Here is a 20,061-nt window from a genome sequence, read left to right as displayed (position 1 = left end):
CACTCATAAATTATAGCCTAGTGTGGAAAACAGACATTTATTGGGGGCTATCACATGCCAGACAGTGTTCTGGATGCTGGGGATACAGCTGTATACAAAACACACAAGACTTTCTGCCATCATGGAATTGACATTATGGGGCAAGGAGATAAACAGTAAACGAAATAGGTAAACTATACAGTATGTAGGTAGTGGTAATGGCTGTGGAGAAACATAACACAGGGGATGGGGACAGAGACTTGTTGAGGGGAGATTGCAGTTTTTAAAAGGATACGTAGCCCCTGGTTGAGTGGTTCTGTTGACTGGAGCAGCATCCAAAAGGTTGCGGGTTCGATCCCTGGTCAGGGTACATATGGGAGGCAACCAATCAATGTTTCTCTCCCTCTCCCTCCCTCCCTTTCCCCCTCCTCTCTTTCTAAAATCAATAAATATACCCTTGGGTGAGGTTTTAAAAATGATAAGCAGGTAGGGCCTGAAAAGGTGATGTCTGAGTCAAAATCTGAAGTAGGTACTCAGGGGAGTAGTGAAGACATCTGGCAAAGTGCACTTATCACCGGTAGACAGACAAGGGAATGCAAAGGCCCTGGGGTGGGGACATACACGCCTGGCGTGTTGTAGGGCCTGCGCAAAGGCAGGGTGGCTGGGGAGTGCGGTGGGAGTGGTGTGGAATGATATCAGAGGGGCTAGGCTGTGCAGGGTTTTGCAGGCCAGCGGAAGGCCTGCAGCTGACAGTGGGTGAGGCAGGGAGTAATGACATCTGGCCTGTGTGGTCTAGCCACTCGACTGAGAACAGGCTATGGGGCAATAAGTACAGAAAAAGGAAGACAACCTTGGAAGCTACTTTGATAAGCTAGAATACAGATGGTGGTGGTTTGGACACGGGTGGGAGCAGGGCTTGCTGACAGCATGGATGGGGGTGGGAACAGAGGAGTCATCGGTGACTCTAACCAAGGTTTCTGGCCTGAGCAAAAGGAAGGATGGAGTCACCGTGTTCCGGCACAGGAGGACCGCTGAAAGGAGGTCGGGGATGGGAGTGATGGTCAGGAGCTCGGGCTCAGGCTGGGGAAGCTGCAGGTGCCTACTAGGCATTACGGAGGAGAGGTCAAGCTGCCATTTGGATATTTAAGTTTGGAGTTCAAGTGAGAAATCTGAGCATTATAAGATGCTTTCTTTTGCAGTTTCCTTTTAATAGAAAATTTCAAACACAAACAAAAATAGAATAGTACAATAATTCCCCATGTACCCATGACTTGGCTTCAACAGCCATTGCTTTCTTCTGCTTCTAGATAGTACTTACAGCCTTGAGACGGGGTGTTATCTCCATAGGACTGAGGAGGTAAGGGAAGAGGGCGACCAAGTCCCGGACTAGCCCAGCTTTGAAAGGTTGAGCAGATGAGGAGACACCAGCAAAGGAGGCTGAAAATAAGCAGCTAGAGAGGTAAGAAGAAAACCAGATTACAGTATCCTGGAAGCCAAGTGAAGAAACAATTCCCAAATAACAATTAAAACCAAAAAATCCTCACCCAAGGACATGTTTCCATTAATTTTTAGAGAAAGGAAGTGGGGAAGAGAGAAAGAGAGAGAAACATTGATGTGAGAGAAAAACATTGATTGGTTGCCCCCACACATGCCAACGGGGGATCAAACCCACAACCTAGGTATGTGCCCTGACCGGGAATCGAACTGACAACCTTCTGGGTACAGTGAACAACCACCACCCAACTGAACCATGCAGCCAGGGCCCAAATAACTGTAATTACAGTATAAATGCTAAGGAAGAAAAAGTGTACAGTGAGAATGTATAACATGAGGACCAACCTAGTTTACAGGTCAGGAAAGGCCTCGCTGAGGAGGTGACATTTCAGCTGCTGGCTTTCATCCTATCTCCAACTAAAATCCTGCTTCCTCCCTACTGATTCCACTCTAAAAAATTGGCTCCTCCTTTCTGGAATGGCTTTTTCAAGGACAACGTGTCAGCCAGTAGGGGGCGCCGGGGACACAGTGATGAGAAAGGATTCCTACTTTCAGTGGGCTTGTACTCTGGTGAGACAGACAAGCAAACGTGGGGAGTGCTACCATCACATAAGCACAGTGGGTCTTGAGAACATCAGGTAGGGACACATAACCCAGCTGGGGGTGTCCGGAAACGCTTCCTGGAGGTGACACCTGAGCAGTGAATGGAGAGCAGGTTTGCCACATGCTTGGATTCCAAATCTTGCCTGAGATCTCTAGCCAGCCTAAATCCTGACCTCACTGCTGGGCTTTACTCTCCTTCTCTATCAAGGTGAACTGGTCTAGCTTGAGTCCCCCCAACCTCCCAGCCCCAGCCCCACCCCAATCTGCTCTCTTGTCCCCTTCTGATCTGCTCTGCCAGCCTGTGCTCTGGAACTGCCGTTGACCTGTTTTCCGGGAAACATCCAGAGCTTCCTGCCAGCATCCTGCCTGGGACTAAGAGGGGCCTAAGGACTCCCTTTAGGGAAGATCGGCATCTGAGGCAGGACAGGCAGTAAGAGCACAGGGGCAAATCAGTAACAACACACTGCAAAAACTGAAACCACTTGCCATCAGTTAAAGCCAGGAAGGAAGACAGCCTGTTCATCTTGCTCATTAGGAATCCCCGCCATGCTAGCAACGTGCATGGCAGGAAATAAGTGTTCAGTAAGTGTTAAATGAATAGTTCTTACAAGACTACCGTTCGAAGCTGTGCTTCTGATTGCTGCATAATTTTCCTAGCTCTTAGGTGCAGAATGTCTTTCTCAGACCCGGCATTCGAGAGGACCCTTTGCACAGCTCTTCACACGGCCACTTGATGGCTCTTTGAGAAACAGGTGCAAGCAGTCTGTTTTGCTGCCAGGCTTTTCTTGCATAAATTTCCAAGGAAAGGCAACTGTTGGTATTCTCCCGCGGTGTCCCAGCTTCCGGAGGCAGCACGTTCCGAGGCCCGACACCCAGGGAGCCGCGGCGGAGGGCAGCTCTGTAATCCATCTGCTCCGACGCCCCCTTCCCTTCTTAGCCGGCTCGCTCCCCGCCCGCTCGTGGGGAGGGCACGTGCCAGCGTCTGCGCATCACCCCCATCCCCCGGCACCCAGGGCTGCTGATGGCGCGCCGTGGGCAGCCCAAAAAGGGAAATCCCGGAGGAAGCCATAGTTGTTACTATCACATCCCCGGGTGTCGTCATCAGCTGCGGCGTGCCTAAGAAGCCCCTTCTCCCCCACAGCGCCCCGCGCCTTCTTCCTATTCTGGATCTCGCCCGCGCCGCCACCTCGGGCGGGCGGGGCTACCGCAGCCGAGCCCTGTAGTGCCCGGGTGGCCCCCTCCGCATCCCAGCTCCGAGGCGCTCAGAATCCGGGAAGTCGCGGGCCTGGTGCGGAGCTTACAAAACCGACGGCTCCAGGCGGGACGTGCCCGGGCCCTGGCGCAGGCGGGCGAGGACATGAGTTCCACACTGGCTCTGACACTGACCAACGAGGTGACCTTAGCTCGTGGCTTCCGCTCCCGCCACCTCTGTTTGCCCCCCCCCCCCCCTTGGCCCAAGGAAGGAGCTGAGGTCCTGTGCATCTAGGGGAGGTTGGAGGGAGAACGCCACCCCCCTCACTTGCCCCCTCCCCATGTGTGGGCTTTGGGCTGGGTCTTGGGCGGGGAGTGGGGTGAGGGCGCCGGGCGCAGCATGAGTGGAGGCGCAGCGCAGTGGGCTCGCGCAGACCTCCTTGTTCTGTTTCGCTGGGTTCCCCGGCGCAGCACGGTACCTACGCACACGCAGCCCGCAAACCCGGGCACCAGCCGCACCAGCCTCGCTCTCCCCCGCCGGAACAGCCAGCCCGCCGCCCAGCTAGCTTGCTTAATCCGTTCAAGCCTCACCTCCTCCGCGGAGCTCTCCCGAGTTAACCCCATCACTTCCAATTCTGCCTGGCACGAGTTCCAGTTTTTGTTTGTTTGTTTGTTTGTTTGTTTTTAGAGGTGTACATACAGTGTCATTGTTTGGAATAATGGTAATAAAGTCGCTAAGCTCAGGACGCCCAGTGTGCTCTGACAGGCGAGGTTGATGGGTTTCTTGCCTGAGCTTACTAACCACTCCCATCTTCCAGGTTTCCCCTCCGCTCGCGGGCCCCCTGCTTTAAGACTTGGTCACAGCTTGGAATGCACAATCCAACCACCACCCCGTTTTAATCTACAGTGACAGCAGGTGTGAGGGGCAGAAGGCACTGAGCATTTGAAGCTTCAGCTTCGGGCTCCGCAACCGACTTTGCTGCAAGTGGCTCCTTCCCCGGCTTCAGTTAAAATGAGGCAAAGGGAGGTAATGCCCCGGGAGGTACAACAGGTTCAAGGTTACGAATCCCCTGTCGGCAAGCGGACCACGGCCTCCCTCCAGGAACAGTGGCTTGTGACCCCAGAGCGACGGGGAGCTGCTCTTCCCTTCTTCCGCTGCCCCAGAAATCAGAGTGACAAGACCGCACTCCCTTTGGTCACCAGTGTCGCGCCGGGAATCGGGAAGGGACCGCCGCGGACGGGGGTCCAGCCCCGGCCCTTCATTCACCGGCTGCATGACCCCTCTGCACGCTTCTCTCTCTGGGACTCAGTTCACCCACCCGGAAAATAGGAATATTAGTGGATGGGAGGGGATCAGGAAGCTGTCTGCCATTCGAAGTCTCTGTATAAATATAAATAATAATGCGCGGTACAGTGCTTGGCAGCGGGTTCCGCTCAGGAATTCTGACCCCACAGCCTTCCCAGAGTGGTTTCTGGCCGGAGTCCCTGGAGTTCTCCCAGATGATCACACTGCTCGCCCCACATTCTTTCTGGTTCTCTCGACACAGGTAATGGACCTACACCTGTCTCTGCCTCGGTGTAGGGGACTGGGGTCCCGGTATGACCCGGTGTCGGAGGCAGAGATGCCCCTGCGCAGGCCTGCAAGGGGCAGCGGTCTTTGGGTGCGGGTTGGTCGGGGAGGTCCCCTCTGAGGAACCTGGCGTGGAACCGGTGGGCGGGGCTTGGATGGGGCGGGGCTAGTGCGCCAAGAGGGCGTGGGCTATGGAAATCAGGCGGTCTCCAGAACGCGGGGGGGGGGGGGGGGGGCCGCTATGGAAATTAGGCTTCTCCAGAACGCGGTGCGTGGGGGGGCGCAAAAGGCTCCCACTCACCCCACCTGGCTCTGGTGCGGGGCAACGGGGCTTTGCCTGGGGGGTAGGGGGCTGTGCTGAGGGGGCGGGGCTTAGCTGGGGGGAGAGGCCGGGTGGCCTGGAGGCGGGGCTTAGGGAGCTCGCCCCATTCGGGGCGGGGCTCCAGCGGCCGCGGGATCTGCAGTTCAGACTCCCCACGCCACAGTCGCTGCAGTTCCCTCCACTCCGGTGGCCCCGCTGCCTTGCGGGGAGTCCAGGGGTCGGCTGGCCTCTTGGACCTGGCAAGGAGCCGGCCCCACCTCTCTCCCCCTCGGTGGGGCCTAGACGGTCGGGGGCCGCGAGGACATGGAGCCCCTTCCCGCCACCGGGGGCTCGGAGACTACTCGCCTGGTGAGCCCCCGGGACCGCGGCGACGCCGGTGGCGGCCTGCGTTTGAAGAGGTAGGACGGCCCTGGGCCAGCCCTCGGCCGGCCGGGGTGCGCCACCCCCCTGCCATCCGTCCATTTCGTTGTCTCCCTCGGTGCGGCCCGGGCCGGCTGACCCAGCGCACCGCGACTCCCTCGGCTTCGGCGCGCCCGTGCCTCCCTCCTCTGTGGCCGCACGGAGACCCCGGCCGGCCTGACCGGCCCGCCCGGACCCCCCTGCTCTGCAGGCCCTCTGCGCCCCCTCCCAGCCGCACTCTTTCTCCCGGTCCAGCGAAACGGCGCCCCGGCCCGCCCCCCGCACCCCTCCGCACCCCTCCGCCGCCCCCGCCGCTTTTGGCTTCCCCGAGAGCCGCTGCCCTCCGTCGGAGCGGAGTCCGCGCCAGGTGCCCCGATGTCCGCATTGCTCCGGGGCCCTGGCGGTGGGAGCGCCCCGCGCAGCCCAGGCTTCGGAGCCCCATCGGCCGGCCCCCGCTCCGCACGCTGGGGCTCAGGGCGTCCCCTCCAGCCGTGGCCAGGCGCGGGCACCCGCACGGAGCAGGGGCCCGGACCCCGCGGCGGGTCTTCCAGGCGCCAGGGGCGCGGCGGGCAGGAGGAATCGAGGGGGCGATAAGGAAGGAGCAGGTGCGGTCTGGGCGGCAGGGGGTATTCCGGGCTGCGCACAGACGGGGCCGGGGGCGGCGAGGTGTGAAATGAGGCGCGCGGAGCGGCCGGGACAGCGGGCCGGGGGCGGCGGGAGAACCGCCTCCGCGTCCCGCCGGCCTCCCGCGCGGCGCCCGCCGGCTCTGCCCGCCTGGTCTTTGGGAGCGGCCCAGCCAGTGCCTCCTCGGCCACCTCCGCTGGCCATTTTGTCTGCTGGCCGACCGTCCGTTTGTCTCTCTTCCCCTCTTTCCCAGTCTCTCTGTTTCTCTCCCAGCCTCTCTCCTTTTGTCTTGGATATGGTGCCTCCGTGTGTGTTTCTGGATCTTTCTCTGGGTGGGGGCTGTGAACCTGGGTGGACGGGGGAGCAGAAGGAGGGAAGACACCGTCTGACTCCTTCCTGCAGGGGACTGCGGACGTGGGCGGCTGGGGGGCTCCAGCCGGGGCCGGGCATCTCCTCAGACCATCTCCCCTCCCTGCATCTCTCTGCCCCCCTCAACATTATTTGTTGTTTGCTGGGGTTTCAGCGGGCTGGGGAGGGAAAACTGCATCTCCTTGTCTAAACAGCACGCACGGTCCCCCGCCCCGCGCGTACACACGCACACGCTGACAATGAGAGTCTTTAGGGCCCACTTCCCGCAGAACAAAGGGGAGCAGCCTGTTGATGGGTGGCCACCTTGGTGCTGTGCGGCGCAGACCAGGAAAGGCACCTTGCCCCCGCCCAAAGCCGCCCAGCCTCTGTCTGCCCCTCAGACCCACGTCTCTGTCTCCCAGCTCCTGTCCATTCTCATATGACCATTAGTCACCAAATCCTGCAGTATTTTCTGAAAGAGGTTCTTCACCACCTAACCAACCCCTCCTCCAAAATTCTGCTCAGGGAGCCTGTGGCCTGGTCTGTTCTGGACACCTCCATCTCCTCTCCTGCCTTCCCCCCAGACTCCTCAGCAAGGTCATCTCAGGGCCCAGGAAAGATACGTGAAATCAATCAGTGTCTCTCCATTTATGTTCCTTAGAGTTCATCCCTTTCCTCCTCTGCCCTTTCCCTGGCTCCTCACGCTCCGTGTGTTTGCCCTGCCCTTCTCCACCCAGGTCTCATCTTCTGCAGCTCTCCCTCCGTGAAGTTCTCCTCACCCCCTTTAGAGTCGGTCCCCTCCTCCCCTGTGCTCTGAAGTCCTTTGTTCGCATGCCTCCTGGCCCTAGCCTCTCCTCGCATAGTAGGTCATTTGTGGCACCTCTGTCTCTCCCGCTGGATTGGGCTTCAGCACATATACACTGCCTGTGCCTGGCACGTCGCCGAAGGAGGAGGATGGGTTTCAAAGCCACCCTTACCTCCCCATATTCTCTGGAAACACCTGGAATCACACACATACAGATTCTAAGTCTTAGAAGGGAGTTCCAATAAATGAATCTACCAACCGGCACTTGGATTTTCCCTACAGGCACCAAAGTTCCCCCCACTCCCCTTGCACCTGAATGACCCACTTGGAAGAGCTTTCCTCAGCCGGAAGGCCCCAGGCACCCCTCCCCATGTTACTGCTGTGATTAGGGTTTCTATCTGGAGCCTTCACGTTCACTCATTGATATTCTCGTCACACTTCTGTGACTATTTCCAGGACAGTATTTTTCTATTTAGGTCCTTTATTCCGTGGAAGGTTCTGTCCTTGCTGGGGTTCGGGTTGGGTAGTAGTGAGGGGGAGAATTGGGCCAGAATGGGCCTAAAACTCAATCAACCTGAGCTCAGCGCTGGCATTCCCCAGATGGTGCCCTCAGCCCCTCTCACTTGTCAAGGGAGGTCCATGGCCCTGGGCAGTTAAAGTGGCCGCAGCTGGGTGCTTACGGTCACACTGAGGCCCAGCTAACATGTGGCAGGCTCCAAAGCCAGTGTTCTTACTGCTACCATTGCCAGTCACAGCATTCTGCACACCATCCTCCCCGTGACAACCCAGCTCTGGAATCTGGCCATTAGTTCTCTGTGCCAGGAACCTCAGACTTTTTGGGTCCCAACATTCCACTCCTCCCTTAAAGGACCACGCTGCGAGTGGAGGCACAGGAGGTGGGCCTGGGAGGTAGGAGGCACTAAGGGCAGGATCCTGTGCCGAGTCTGCCCCACACCTCCACGCCACTTCCCCTCGCCACTTCCCTTCGCATTGCCCCTGCCTGGTACTCGCACTTCGTCTTCATGGAAATCCTCTTTACCCTTCAGAGCCCTCCCCATGGGGCCTTCTTCGGATTTCCCCTGATTCCCTCATTGGAACCCATGCATCTCTCTGTCGGAGCCCTGATAGCACTTTGACTGCTCTAAGGGCGACAGCTGCCTTCTGCGTATCCACTCGTCTTGTCCACCAGAAACTCCCAGAGTTCAGGAAGAATTTTGTTTGATGGTTTGCTCATTTGGTTTATCTTACGGTGCCTACATAATGGATTGGTGTGGTTGGAGTCCAGTCTCAGCTCTACCACTAACTAGCTGTGTGGCCTCCATAAGTCCCCTCCCGCTCTGAGCCCAAAACAACTAATTCTCCTTCTTCTCCATCTTCATCTTCGTCATCCTTCTTTCTTCTTCTTATTTCTTCTCCTCCTCCTCCTTCTCTTTCTCCTCGTCCTCCTTTTTCTTTCTGAAACACTAGCTTGCCTTCAATTTTAACCCTGCAGCTTTTAAAAGTGGAATCAATCAGAGAGTGAGGGCATAGGGGAATAATTTTCGAACACTTCTCTTGTACACTCACATTCTAGATTCTTCTTTGAGTAAAGCAGGCTCAACTGTCCACAGGGTAATTTCGGAGCTGTAAACCCTCCATGTTCTCCACTGCGTTCCCCCGTCCAGTCGTGGTTGCCGCGATCAGACGGACAGAGAGTGTGAGGACCCTTTGTTCTTGCACCGGCACCGGCACCGGAACCGTAGGGTGGACAGTGGCGGCTCCGGGGCTGTCCAGCAGATGCGTGCCTCACACCTCCCATCTCTTCAGTAAGGTGTTAGACTAGGCCGTCTCTAAGGCGCTTGCCAGCTGTGAAATGTTTACGAAAAGGAAAGGACGGCTGAGATCTGGGTGTTCATTTAGGCCCCATCTCTCGTGTGGCCCTCTGTCCACAAGGTCCCAGCTGTGGCCAGGCCTTGGGAAGCAGCGAAAGCTGGGCCACATCTGACGAAGCCCGACTGTAGGACCTGGGGTCCGAGAGTGAGGAGCGGGTCAGCCTGTGGGCCAGGCCCCGGCTGAACCACGTTGCCTGCCTCAGTCTCTTTGCAGAGCCCTCAGAGGCCCTCCCCGAGGAGCCCAAACCTGTGGAGATGCCCTTCCACCACTGCCATAGGGACCCCCTGCCACAGCCGGGCCTCACCCCCGAGAGGCTGCAGGCACAGAGGCAGCTGTGTGCCGCCTGTGCTGTGTGCTGCGTCTTCATGGCCGGGGAGGTGGTCGGTAAGTCCGAGAGCTGCTCCTGCAACCCCAGCCCCCGGACACCCGCCTGAGCCGCCCTCCACCCAGAGTCCCAGGGGTGTCCCTGGGTGGGGGTGCGGAGAAGATGCGGGGCGGCTGGGATGTGGGAGCTGGGTGCCCGGGACTCCAGAAGTGGGAGAGAGGGAAGGACGGCACCAAGGGAAATTCAGGGCAGGGTCCACGCCTGGCTTCTGCGATAATGGCTCTTTTAAAAGCCCTATTTCTTGTTGTTAAAATACATCGATGTAGAAAAACTGGAAGATGTGGGTGAGTGAAAAGAAAATAAAAACTGTGTCACCCCTTCACCAGTGAAGAACCACAGTTCCCACCTGGGCGTCTGTCCCCCACTCCCGTTTCCGTGCCTGTACACGCACCTGCAGGACCAGACCGTGCTTGTTTCGCCCTTGCAGGCGGGTATTTGGCCCACAGCCTGGCCATCATGACCGACGCAGCCCACCTGCTGGCAGACGTGGGCAGCATGGTGGGCAGCCTCTTCTCCCTTTGGCTCTCCACCCGTCCGGCCACCCGCACCATGACCTTTGGCTGGCACCGTTCTGGTAAAGCTCCTGCATGATCCGGTGACCCTCCAGTCTTGCCAGAGGGTGCCTGTTAAGGTCCCGGGCAGGTCTCTGATAGCTTGTCTTCGCCTGCAGAGACTCTGGGGGCTTTGGCCTCTGTGGTCTCCCTCTGGATGGTCACTGGCATCCTCCTGTACCTGGCCTTCATCCGCCTGCTGCACAGCGACTACCACATCGAGGCGGGTGCCATGCTGCTCACCGCCAGCATCGCAGTCTGTGCCAATCTGCTGTACGTTCCAGTGTGGAGTGGGCACCTTGTCGGGGTCAGGGCAAGGGGTCCTCCTCTAGGCTGGGAGAGCTGGCAGCATGAACGCAGTCCCCAGCGGTCTTCCCTGGGAATGCCTGAGAGGGGACTGGGGTGGGGACCTAAAAGTCAGAGTCAGCAGACAGTTGTGAAATGCCTGCTGTGTGTACCATCCCCTCTTGCTGGGGCTTTCATAGTATTATCTCAGCTCAAGCTCACAACCACCCCATGAGGTAGGTTGTATGGCCCCTAGTATACAGTTAATGAAATAGATCTGAGAGGTGACCAGGTGACTTGCCCAGGCCACATAGCTATTGAAGTAGCAGGGCCAGGGTCCAAATTCAAATCCCTGGCACCGCTTGCTGTATTCTTGCCCCCAGGCTGCACTATTTGTCTCTCCTGGACAATGTCATCTTCTTCCTGGGGCTGGGAACATAGGGAGAAATTAGGTGGAGAAAGAGCTCTGGGGAGGTGAGAGGAGGTGGAGCAGAAGTGGGCAGAGGAGGCGGAGAGCAGGCCCCTGGGCTGAGCTGCTCTGCTTCCCCCTCAGAATGGCCTTTGTGCTGCACCAGGCTGGGCCCCCCCACAGCCATGGGTCCAGGGGGGCTGAGTATGCACCGCTGGAGGAGGGGCCCGGGGAGCCCCTGCCCCTGGGGAACACCAGCGTCCGGGCAGCCTTTGTGCATGTGCTGGGGGACCTCCTGCAGAGCTTCGGGGTGCTGGCTGCCTCCATCCTCATCTACTTCAAGGTACTGTCCATCTGGCCTGCCTCAGCCTTCTTCCTCCAACCCACAGCCCGTCCTCTCCTTCCCAGGACCCGCAGCCTCCCTCCCCGACTCCAGCTCCTAGCTTCCCAGGGCTCCCGGCCCAGGGTCCCTTTCCCCTCCGCAGGGTTCTTAGGGGCCTCTTAGGGCCTGTTTGTCCAGCACACCCCTAGATCTTCCTCTGAAAGGGTACCTGGCTCCCGGGCTCAGGAATCTCTCTCTCTCTCTCTCTCTCCCCAGCCTCAGTACAAGGCAGCCGACCCCATCAGCACCTTCCTCTTCTCCATCTGTGCCCTCGGGTCCACAGCTCCCACCCTCCGCGATGTTCTCCGTGTCCTCATGGAAGGTGACTCAGTCCCCACTGTTCCCCTCCCCCTGAGCCTCTCTCTTTTCTCTGACGCATGTGGGGAGAAGGCTGGGGCTCTGGGGCCTATTGCTGGAAGGATGCTTTGGGCCCAGGGTGAATGGTGGGGGTCAGCAGGATGAGTGGGGACAGCATGAGGGAGGCGGGGCTGCCCTGGGCAGGAGCAACTCTAGAAGAAAGGCTTGGTGGGTGCTGCTTGCAGGAACCCCCCGAAATCTGGGGTTTGAGCCGGTGAGGGATACACTCTTGTCAGTGCCAGGAGTCCGGGCAACTCATGAGCTGCACCTGTGGTCCCTGACGCTCACTTACCACGTTGCCTCCGCACACCTGGCCATCGGTGAGTCCACACTGGCCGCAGCCAGTTATCCCTAGAAACACGCCTCCCTCCCCCTCCCCCCACAAACATAGGAAGATAGCCTGAATTACTGGGTTTCAGCCTCTCTCTCCATCTCTCTGTCTTTCTGTCTCCCTCTCTCTCTCTCTTTCTCTCTCTCTCACACACACACATGTGCATGGTGGAGCCGAAGAGCCTTATATGGTTAGCTACTGGCTATTCTGGGGGAGGTTTCACTCTCTTTATTTTGTTTAAAGAGTTATTTATTTATTAGACAGAAGGGAAGGGAGGGAGAAAGAAAGGGAGAGAAACATCAGTGTGTGGTTGCCCCTCACATGCCCCTACTGAGGTACTGAGGTACTGAGGTCCTGGCCCACAACCCAGGCATGTACCCTGATTGGGCATCGAACTGGCAACCCTTTGGTTTGCAGGCCCATGCTCAATCCACTGAGCTACACCAGCCCAGCCAGGTAGAATACTTCTTTATTTTGACACGTATGTCCTGGATCAGCAGGACAGCTGCTGTTCACAGTTTTGAGACTCCTGCCCAAATCTTTTTTAATTTCTTTAAAAGATTTTATTTATTTTTAGAGAGGAGAAGGGAGAGGGAAAGAGAGGGAGAAAAACATCAATGTGTTGTTGTCTCTTGCACGCCCCCCCCACTGGGGACCTGGCAACCCAGGCATGTGCCCTAGACTAGGAATCGAACCTGCAACCCTTTGGTTCGCAGGCTGGCGCTCAATCCACTGAGCCACGCCAGCCAGGGCTCACCCTCTTTAAAGTGGTGCAGGGAACCAGTAGCCCTTTGTAAGATTGCTAGTTCCTGTGTGGGATGGGTACCAGGGATGGGCACAGTTAGGCAACTTCCAGCACCTCCACTCACGGGGTGTCATGTAACTACTAAAAATGACAATTGTGAAGACTGTATGGCAACTAGGGGAGCTGTTTGCAGTCCAGTGCTGGGAGGAAAAAGCTGAATATAAAATTATATCTACATTATGATTCACTATTAAAAATATATATGGTGACTCACAAGCTGACAAAGTATTTTTGAGTTTCTTCCAGATGCAAGAAGCAATCAGAGACATGCAATTTGGATGCCAAAAATATTATACTTGGTGGGATATTTGATGGCAGTTCTAAAGGGACAATGGGACAGAATACGTAACATCTGGGTTGTCCTGGCTGCTGAACCGCAGCTGTGTGCGGACACTCAAAGAACAGAGACGATACAAAAATGAGAACAGTTTAGTGTGTTAGCATAGTCGATCTGGGGCGAGTCTCTCCGATCCTTTCTTTTACGTTTGTGTGCTTTTCAAACAACGCAGAAAGCAAACAAAGCTCCCCACCGAAGCCTGGCTTTAATGCCATGCAAGCCCCTGGGTCCCCCTTCACGGACCCTTATCTCAGCTGCGGCCTGGTGCCCGACTCCCCGGGAACCTGCTGTCTCTTATCACTCTCCCACAGACTCCACGGCAGACCCGGAAGCTGTTTTGGCCGAAGCCACATCCCGGCTCCACTCGAGGTTTGGATTCTCCAGCTCTACCCTGCAGGTCGAGCAGTACCAGCCCGAGATGGCCCAGTGCCTGCGCTGCCGGGAGCCTCCCCAAGCCTGAGCCGGCCCTGCGCTCACCCCACTGCCAGGCCCAGGCTCCGCCCTGGACTCTCAGCCTCCGCCTCCTTGCTCACGGAGAAGGGACAGAGCTGGGCCATTACCCCTTCCTCTCTCCCTCCTTCCACCTTCCACCTTCCCAGCCCCAAGCCCCAGTGGGCAAGACCAAAGTATTGGGGGCGGGGAAGTGGGGTGGGAATTGGACTGAGCAGAGAATCAGTGCGTTGGGGGTGGGGGTGGAGGGCCTGTGGTCCCAGCTCCCCACGGTCTGGGAGCCCGGAGCATCCCTTCCGGGGTTCCTTTGTCCGTGTGGCAGGCTGGCTGGCTGGGGCATCTGCCTGTCTTCGTGCTGTTGGTGTGCCTGTGCCTGGGGGAGGTAGCAGGGGCCCCTCCCGACGTGGCCCTCGCTCTGTCTATGCAGGAGCCCCGAAACTTGCACTTTGTCCGTGTGTCCTGGCCCTGTGGTTTTGTCTGTGTGTGTACGCGTGTGTGTTTCTTGGTGCTGTGGCCCGTGTGTCTTTGTGCATGTGTGGCTGTGCTATGACCCCTCTGAGTCTGCACCACCTCTGTGTCCGTTTGGGGGTCTGCGTCCATCCCTCTGTTGGTGCTGTGCCCTGGCTATCCCAGAGAGAGGGGGGCACTCCGCCGCAGCTCCACCAATAAACTTGTGTCTCACTGCGTCTTTCAGCCCCTGTGCTGAGTCCTCAGGAGGGGGACATAGGATCAGACATCTGAGCACCAACAGACTCATGCAGTCCAAGTGACCTCGCACAGGCCCCTGACCCCTTCCGCCCCTCCACCCTCTCCACCGTCGAGTACGCATTCCGATGATGCAGGCTAGAGCCCACCAGGCTCTGTACCCTGTTCCCTACTCACAGCCTGCTCCAGCGACCCGGTCCGTGGCTCAGGGAGAGCCTCCGGGAGCCCTGGGCTGGGTTGCAGGAGAAAGCTGGAAGGCAAGGAGCCAAGGGATTCTGGGGAATCGTTCCTAAAGGCCCCATCCCTCCGGGGGGGGCATGGTTGGACCACATTGCCGGTGTGGGCTCAGTTCTCAGGCTCGTGATGCGGGTCCAGCCCTTGAGTCCAGGTTCGGGCTGCAGGCACCAAGGACCGCTTTACAGTGATTCCCGTTTTGCCTTAAGAATCACGTATGTTTTTGACAGATTTGCTCTTGCAAACCAGACTCAGTGAGGGATTGATTTTTGCTTTTTAAAAATCAAACTTTCTGCTCTGACTTTAGATCTAGTGCTTTGGATCAGGAGTTCACCGGCCTTCCCATCCCAGATTGATCAAATTCCACCTGAAGCAAAGACACAGTATTTTTTTATTTGCCCATGTATATTTCTGCAAGGTTCCCCCCATAATGGAAATATCTTTATTATAAAAATTAGTTCATTTTTGTCATTAAAGCATATTATAATATATCCTTGTTTTCAGGGGGCTTGAAGGAAATGTGTATAAAGTAGAAAGTGAAATGTAGCCCCTGGAATCTACTCCCAGACACAGCTGCTGTTCAGTTTTGAGACTCCTGCCCCAATTTATTTTTTAAAGATTTTATTTACTTTATTTTTAGAGAGGGGAAGGGAGAGGGAAAGAGAGGGAGAGAAACATCAATGTGTGCTTGCCTCTTGTGCACCCCGCACTGGGAACCTGGTTGGCAACCCAGGCACGTGCCCTGACTGGGAATCGAACCAGTAACCTTTTGATTCACAGGCCGGCACTCAACCACTAAGCCACACTAGCCAGGGCTCCCACCTGTAGTTTTATATAGACATACAAACACTTCTATATAATAATATAAATGGGACCACGTTATCCTGTAACCTGCTCTTGTGAGTCAATCATATGTCCTGGCTGCATTTTGGCCTGTCAGTATACACAGGTTTCATTACTCTTTTTAAGGTGAGGCGTTAGGACTGGTTGGAAGTGGGCCTCCCCACTCTGATCTTTAGCTGGGGGCCTGGGCCCAGGCTGGTGAGGCACGCTGGTCTGATGCTCTGAGGTGGATGTGGGAGGCTGGGCCAAGGGGACAGACAGGCTGGCAGTCCGTCACACTGGGAGCGGGGAGGCTGCCCCAGCTGCTCGCCATGCTTTGCTAGTTCCTGATACTTTCTCATTTTACGTCTCATTGATTACTGGCCCCCAGCGACAGGGCAGGGGCGGGAAAGGGGGAGGAAATGGAGGGTGGGGAGAACGAGGACTAGAAGCCCACCTTCTTAGCAACGGCCTTAAGCTGCAGGCTCACCTATGTACACGGTGCCGGGGCCCTCTGCAGGGAAAGGAATGGACTGTTCGAGGCAGAAAGAGCCTCACAAGGCATGGGGTCCATCTCTGCCTCACACCCCTGCAAAGAGAGGATGAGGAAGGAGAGGTTAAGAGAGGGAAAAGGACTTCCCCGGGGTCACCCATTAAGTGACAGGGGCCGGACCAGAGCCAGGCCCTCACTCCCACTCAGGAGGCGCTGAAGCTCTTGCCCAGCCAGAGTTTCTCAGCTCCTTTCTCAGCAACCTGCTGCTCCTGGCGCTCCGGGTCCTGAGGCTCCGGACTCGGGCTCCTGGGCTCTGCCTCAGCCCTCGACTAACAGTGGGATCACTGTTAACCTCTCTGCCTCCCGGCTTTCCTAACTGTAATAAGAGGGACTGCATGCCATTGTGGGCGTGAACACGCCTGGCATGCAGAGGGACTGTAGGAAGGGTCAGCGCTACAGTGGGGTCCAGGATGCGGGGGAGAGCTTGCAGGGGAACAGGGTGGCCCCAGCGCCCTGGCAGCAGGGAAAGGGGCCAACATGTATTGAACTAACACTTAGCGAAAGGCACTGAGGTACCTATTATCTGAACTTTATGCATGTGGAGAAACTGAGGCTTGCCTGTTCAAGGTCATGCTGCTAATAACGGTCAGAGTTGGGAGTCGCACTCAGTTCTGACCACTCTAAGTCCCCAGCTGTTTCTTCCATGCTCCCTGCCTCTCCACCCACCTCCAGGCAGGGCTCCGTCAGGGACAGGGAAGGCGTGAGGGTCAGAGCATCTTTCTTCTTTCCAAGAGCAGCCCCGAGGGAGCTGGGGTATTCCTTATCTGCAGGAGCTGCTGCACCAAGCCCCTTATCTCCCCAACCCACCTTGGCCACCAGCTTATCCAGAGGCCCTGTCTCTCTTGGAGGCCTTCCCTGATGATAAAATAGGTGGTAGAGGGAAAGGTGAGGAGAGGGGCTGGGAAGGGGCGGGGCACCACGGGGAAGCCCACCATCCATTAGCCCAGCCCTGGCAGCTCATTACACGGCTGGTTAAGCAGGGGGAGAGGGGGGAGGGCAAGGAGCAGAGGGGCCAGATGGAAGGGAGAGCCCGAGAGGGAGGAAGGGAGACAGGACTGGCATCCTGAGAGTGCAGGGGTAGGTATGTCCACAACACACAGGAGACCAAGGAGCCAAACAGAAAAGCCAGAATGGAAGGGTGCAGGGCCTGGGCCTGGGGGGCATCCAGGCAGAGGACAGGCCCCGACTTCCTCACGTCGATGCTTACCTGGGGGCTGCTGGGCCAGCCGGCAGGGGACAGATGTACCTTCCTTTCCAAGGTGAGGGCCCTGCAGGCCAGGGGAGCAATCTGTCTGGGGTCTAGAGGAAGATCAGGGAGATAAAGCCGTGTCCCCCTCCCTCCAGTGACTCTGCTTCCCCATCAGGGTCTTCAGTGCTGGTCAGTCTAAAGGAGGAGCTGTGGGCCCATCCCGCTGCCTCAAGCTGGACTGTCAGAGGGGAGCAGCGCCCCTGCGAGGCCCGTGCCACGGTAGCAGCAGAGGCAGCCAAAAGGCTCTGGAGGGAACTCGGGACCTGAGTCGGGATGGGAAAACTCCCGCCTGCCTCCTGGCAGATTCTCCCACCTCCCAGGGAACTGCATTCAAGGACTTTTCACCCCTCAACTTGGGGAGTTCCCCAAGCCTTCCTGTCTCAGCCATGAACTGCAGGCCCAACCTACCAGCACATGGTCAATAACTTCCAGGGGAGCTGGGCCATTTCCTGGCCTCTGTGGGGCAGAACCTGAGGTTGAGAATGCAGCTGGAGTCACAAATGATCCCACAGAGTAGACCCTGTTTCCAGGACAGGGGAGAGAAAGCGTTGGGAGCACGGGTAGGAAGGAGGGCCGGGGGTTGCCAGGGCCTGTGCCTCTCCCCCGCGGCCCTGCTCCCAGATGGTGAACCTGCCTTCCCTCTGCCCCTCTCTGCTCCCTGGTTCCGCATCCTGCAGCCCCAGGAAGTGGGCCCCAGCTGGCCCGGGCAAAGCCCACTCAGAAGACTGATCTCCTCCATGTCAGAGCTGACCCTCTACACTGGAGCCACCCTGGGAAGGGCACCTCTCGTGGCCTCCTTCCCTCTGGCACCAGAACTCCGTGGCCTCCGCAAGACTTCCTGCTCAGTTTCTAAGTGGGTGGCTCACTCGTGGGGAGAAGGAAAGTGCAGCCATCCATAGCCTCCCCTACCTGGCGCTCGAAGGGAAAGGCTGCAGGCTCCTTGTTCAGAACAACTTCCATTCTTAAAACGTGCAGCCTCCTCAGAGCAGAGCAGGAAAGCTCCGTGGGGATGGGTGTGGGTGTGGGTGTCCAGGTGCGAGCCTTCTGACTGCTCCTCTCCCGTGGATGTCTGGTGCCAGGGTTCCCTGCCTGCCTCCCTCAGGCCCGAGCAGTCTGCACATTCAATTCCATTCTCTTACTTTCTTTGGCCCAACCGAGATGGGCTGTACATTTTGAAAGGCCTGTAGCCAAAAAACCTAGGGAGAAACGAAGGAGAACCAAATCCGGGAAATAAGAGACAGTTCAAGCTTACCAAAATCAGCAGGTTTGAGATCCTACAACAGCAAGCTCGCTTTTCCCTGGCCGTGAGGCCTGCTCAGAGATGGCCTCCCGCTGGCTGGCCTCCGCCCAGCCCACTTGCTCCCCGTGCAGGTTCGGGTCAGGGCTCGTCACGCAGGACTCCTGGGAGGCAGGGTGTGGGGTGGGCGGTGGAGATTAGATGGCAGATCGGCAGATCGCCCCGAGGGAAGGCACCGCTTTGCTCGAGTCTGCCCCCCAGGCCCCAGCCCGCAGCCTGGCACCCAGTGAACGCTCAGTACCGGCTGTCGGTAAAGGAGTGAGGGGATGGAAAGATGGTGAACAAACGAATGTGGGCCCAGTGGAAAGCCCATCAAGTTGTCTCCTCACCCTCAGGCTCCCACCAATGGGCCAACAAGCCAGCGCCTTACCAGCTGACCCCCAGGGCGGATCTGCAGGAGTGTGTGGTGGTAACCAACCTCTCCAGCAGGAAGAAGTTGGTATTTCTAGGGTTCCTGGGGCGGAGGGGGGGGGGTGACACGCTTGTGCAAAGCCATGTCCTAGATGGACATGGTCACCCCAGCTCTACCACAAACCCATGGAGCCTAGGCTCCCCTCGCGCCCAACTCCGGGACCCTGCCATTAATCTCCTGTGGATTCATCACAGCTGTCCCGGCCTTTTTTTTTTTTTTTTTTTTTTTTTAAAGAGGGAAAGAGAAAGAGAGGGACAGGAATGTTGATATGAAAGAGAAAAGCATTGCCTCTCACTTGCACCCTGACTTGGGACCAAACCTGCAACTTAGCCCTGTGCCCTGACCAGGAGTTGAACCAGTGACATTTTGCTTTGTGGGATGACATTCAGTCAACTGGGCCACAACTGGTCAAGCCAGACATCTTCCCAGCCTTTTCTAGACTCTTTTGGGTCCAATCCCAACAACACCTTTTATTCCCTTGCCCCTTGGGATCGGCACCTCCAAAATAGTCCCTCCCTCCCTAAGCCCATGAAATCTGGTGTCCACCTTACCACCACAAAGCTGCTTGTGTTGAGGATTCAGTCCACAAATGTTTACTGAACATCTACTATGTGCCAATACTGTTCCAGATGCTTGGGATTTATTAGTGAATAAAGTTCCTGTTCCTGTTCTTTGGCACTTACCACATAAAAATGTCGTGTTTTTTTTTCCTGTTGTGCCTCGCCCCAGTTTTCTAGCTTCATTATTTACGTGACATCTCCATGTAGATGTGCCACGGCAGCGGACAATGTCATGTCCAAACAGAACCCACCCTTCCCTACCCCAGACCGGCTCTCTGGTCCACAGCGGTCCTCGTTCTCCCAGTCTCAAGGTCCCCCCACCACAGAGTCCTTTTCCACTCTTTCCTTTCCTTGGTGTTTTATAGCACCCACTGCTGTCTGCTAGTCCAGACCCCCTCCACCCACCGTCTGCATTCAGCCATTCAGCGTGACAAGGTCTAGCAGGCTTCCCTGGAGGTGGAACGGCCCCCACCCCCGTCTCTCCCAGAGTCTGCTTCCCGATGGGTCTTCCCTGGGCGCTCATTTCACCCCAGCACCCCATCTCTGCCCCACGCCTCCCCCAGGCAGGGTCCCCAGCAGTCTGTCGGGTACTGTCGCAGAGCGAGAGATGCCTGCCAAGTTTCATCAGGAACTCCCACCTCTTCCCTTCCAGCTGAAAGCCCTCAGGGGCACCCGCTTGCCTGCGGCTGCAGCTCATTAGTGCTAACAGGCAGGAATGGGATCAAGGTGG

General features: G+C 57.2%; 1 protein-coding gene across 1 annotated transcript; it reads left to right on the top strand.

Moving 5' to 3' along the window:
- The first annotated feature begins 5,102 nt into the window (after nt 1–5,102).
- SLC30A3 (solute carrier family 30 member 3) lies at nt 5,103–14,192 on the top strand. Its single transcript, XM_028516733.2, has 8 exons — nt 5,103–5,557; nt 9,410–9,591; nt 10,020–10,166; nt 10,263–10,416; nt 10,982–11,180; nt 11,436–11,541; nt 11,762–11,896; nt 13,361–14,192. The coding sequence occupies exons 1-8, from the start codon at nt 5,463–5,465 to the stop codon at nt 13,507–13,509; spliced, it is 1,167 nt and encodes a 388-aa protein (XP_028372534.1). The 5' UTR covers nt 5,103–5,462; the 3' UTR covers nt 13,510–14,192.
- The last annotated feature ends 5,869 nt before the right edge of the window (nt 14,193–20,061 follow it).

The sequence above is a fragment of the Phyllostomus discolor genome, chromosome 6, assembly GCF_004126475.2.
Source record: "Phyllostomus discolor isolate MPI-MPIP mPhyDis1 chromosome 6, mPhyDis1.pri.v3, whole genome shotgun sequence".
NCBI lineage: Eukaryota > Metazoa > Chordata > Mammalia > Chiroptera > Phyllostomidae > Phyllostomus > Phyllostomus discolor.
The sequence above is the reverse complement of the archived record's forward strand: the minus strand, read 5'-3'. Positions and strand labels throughout refer to the sequence as shown.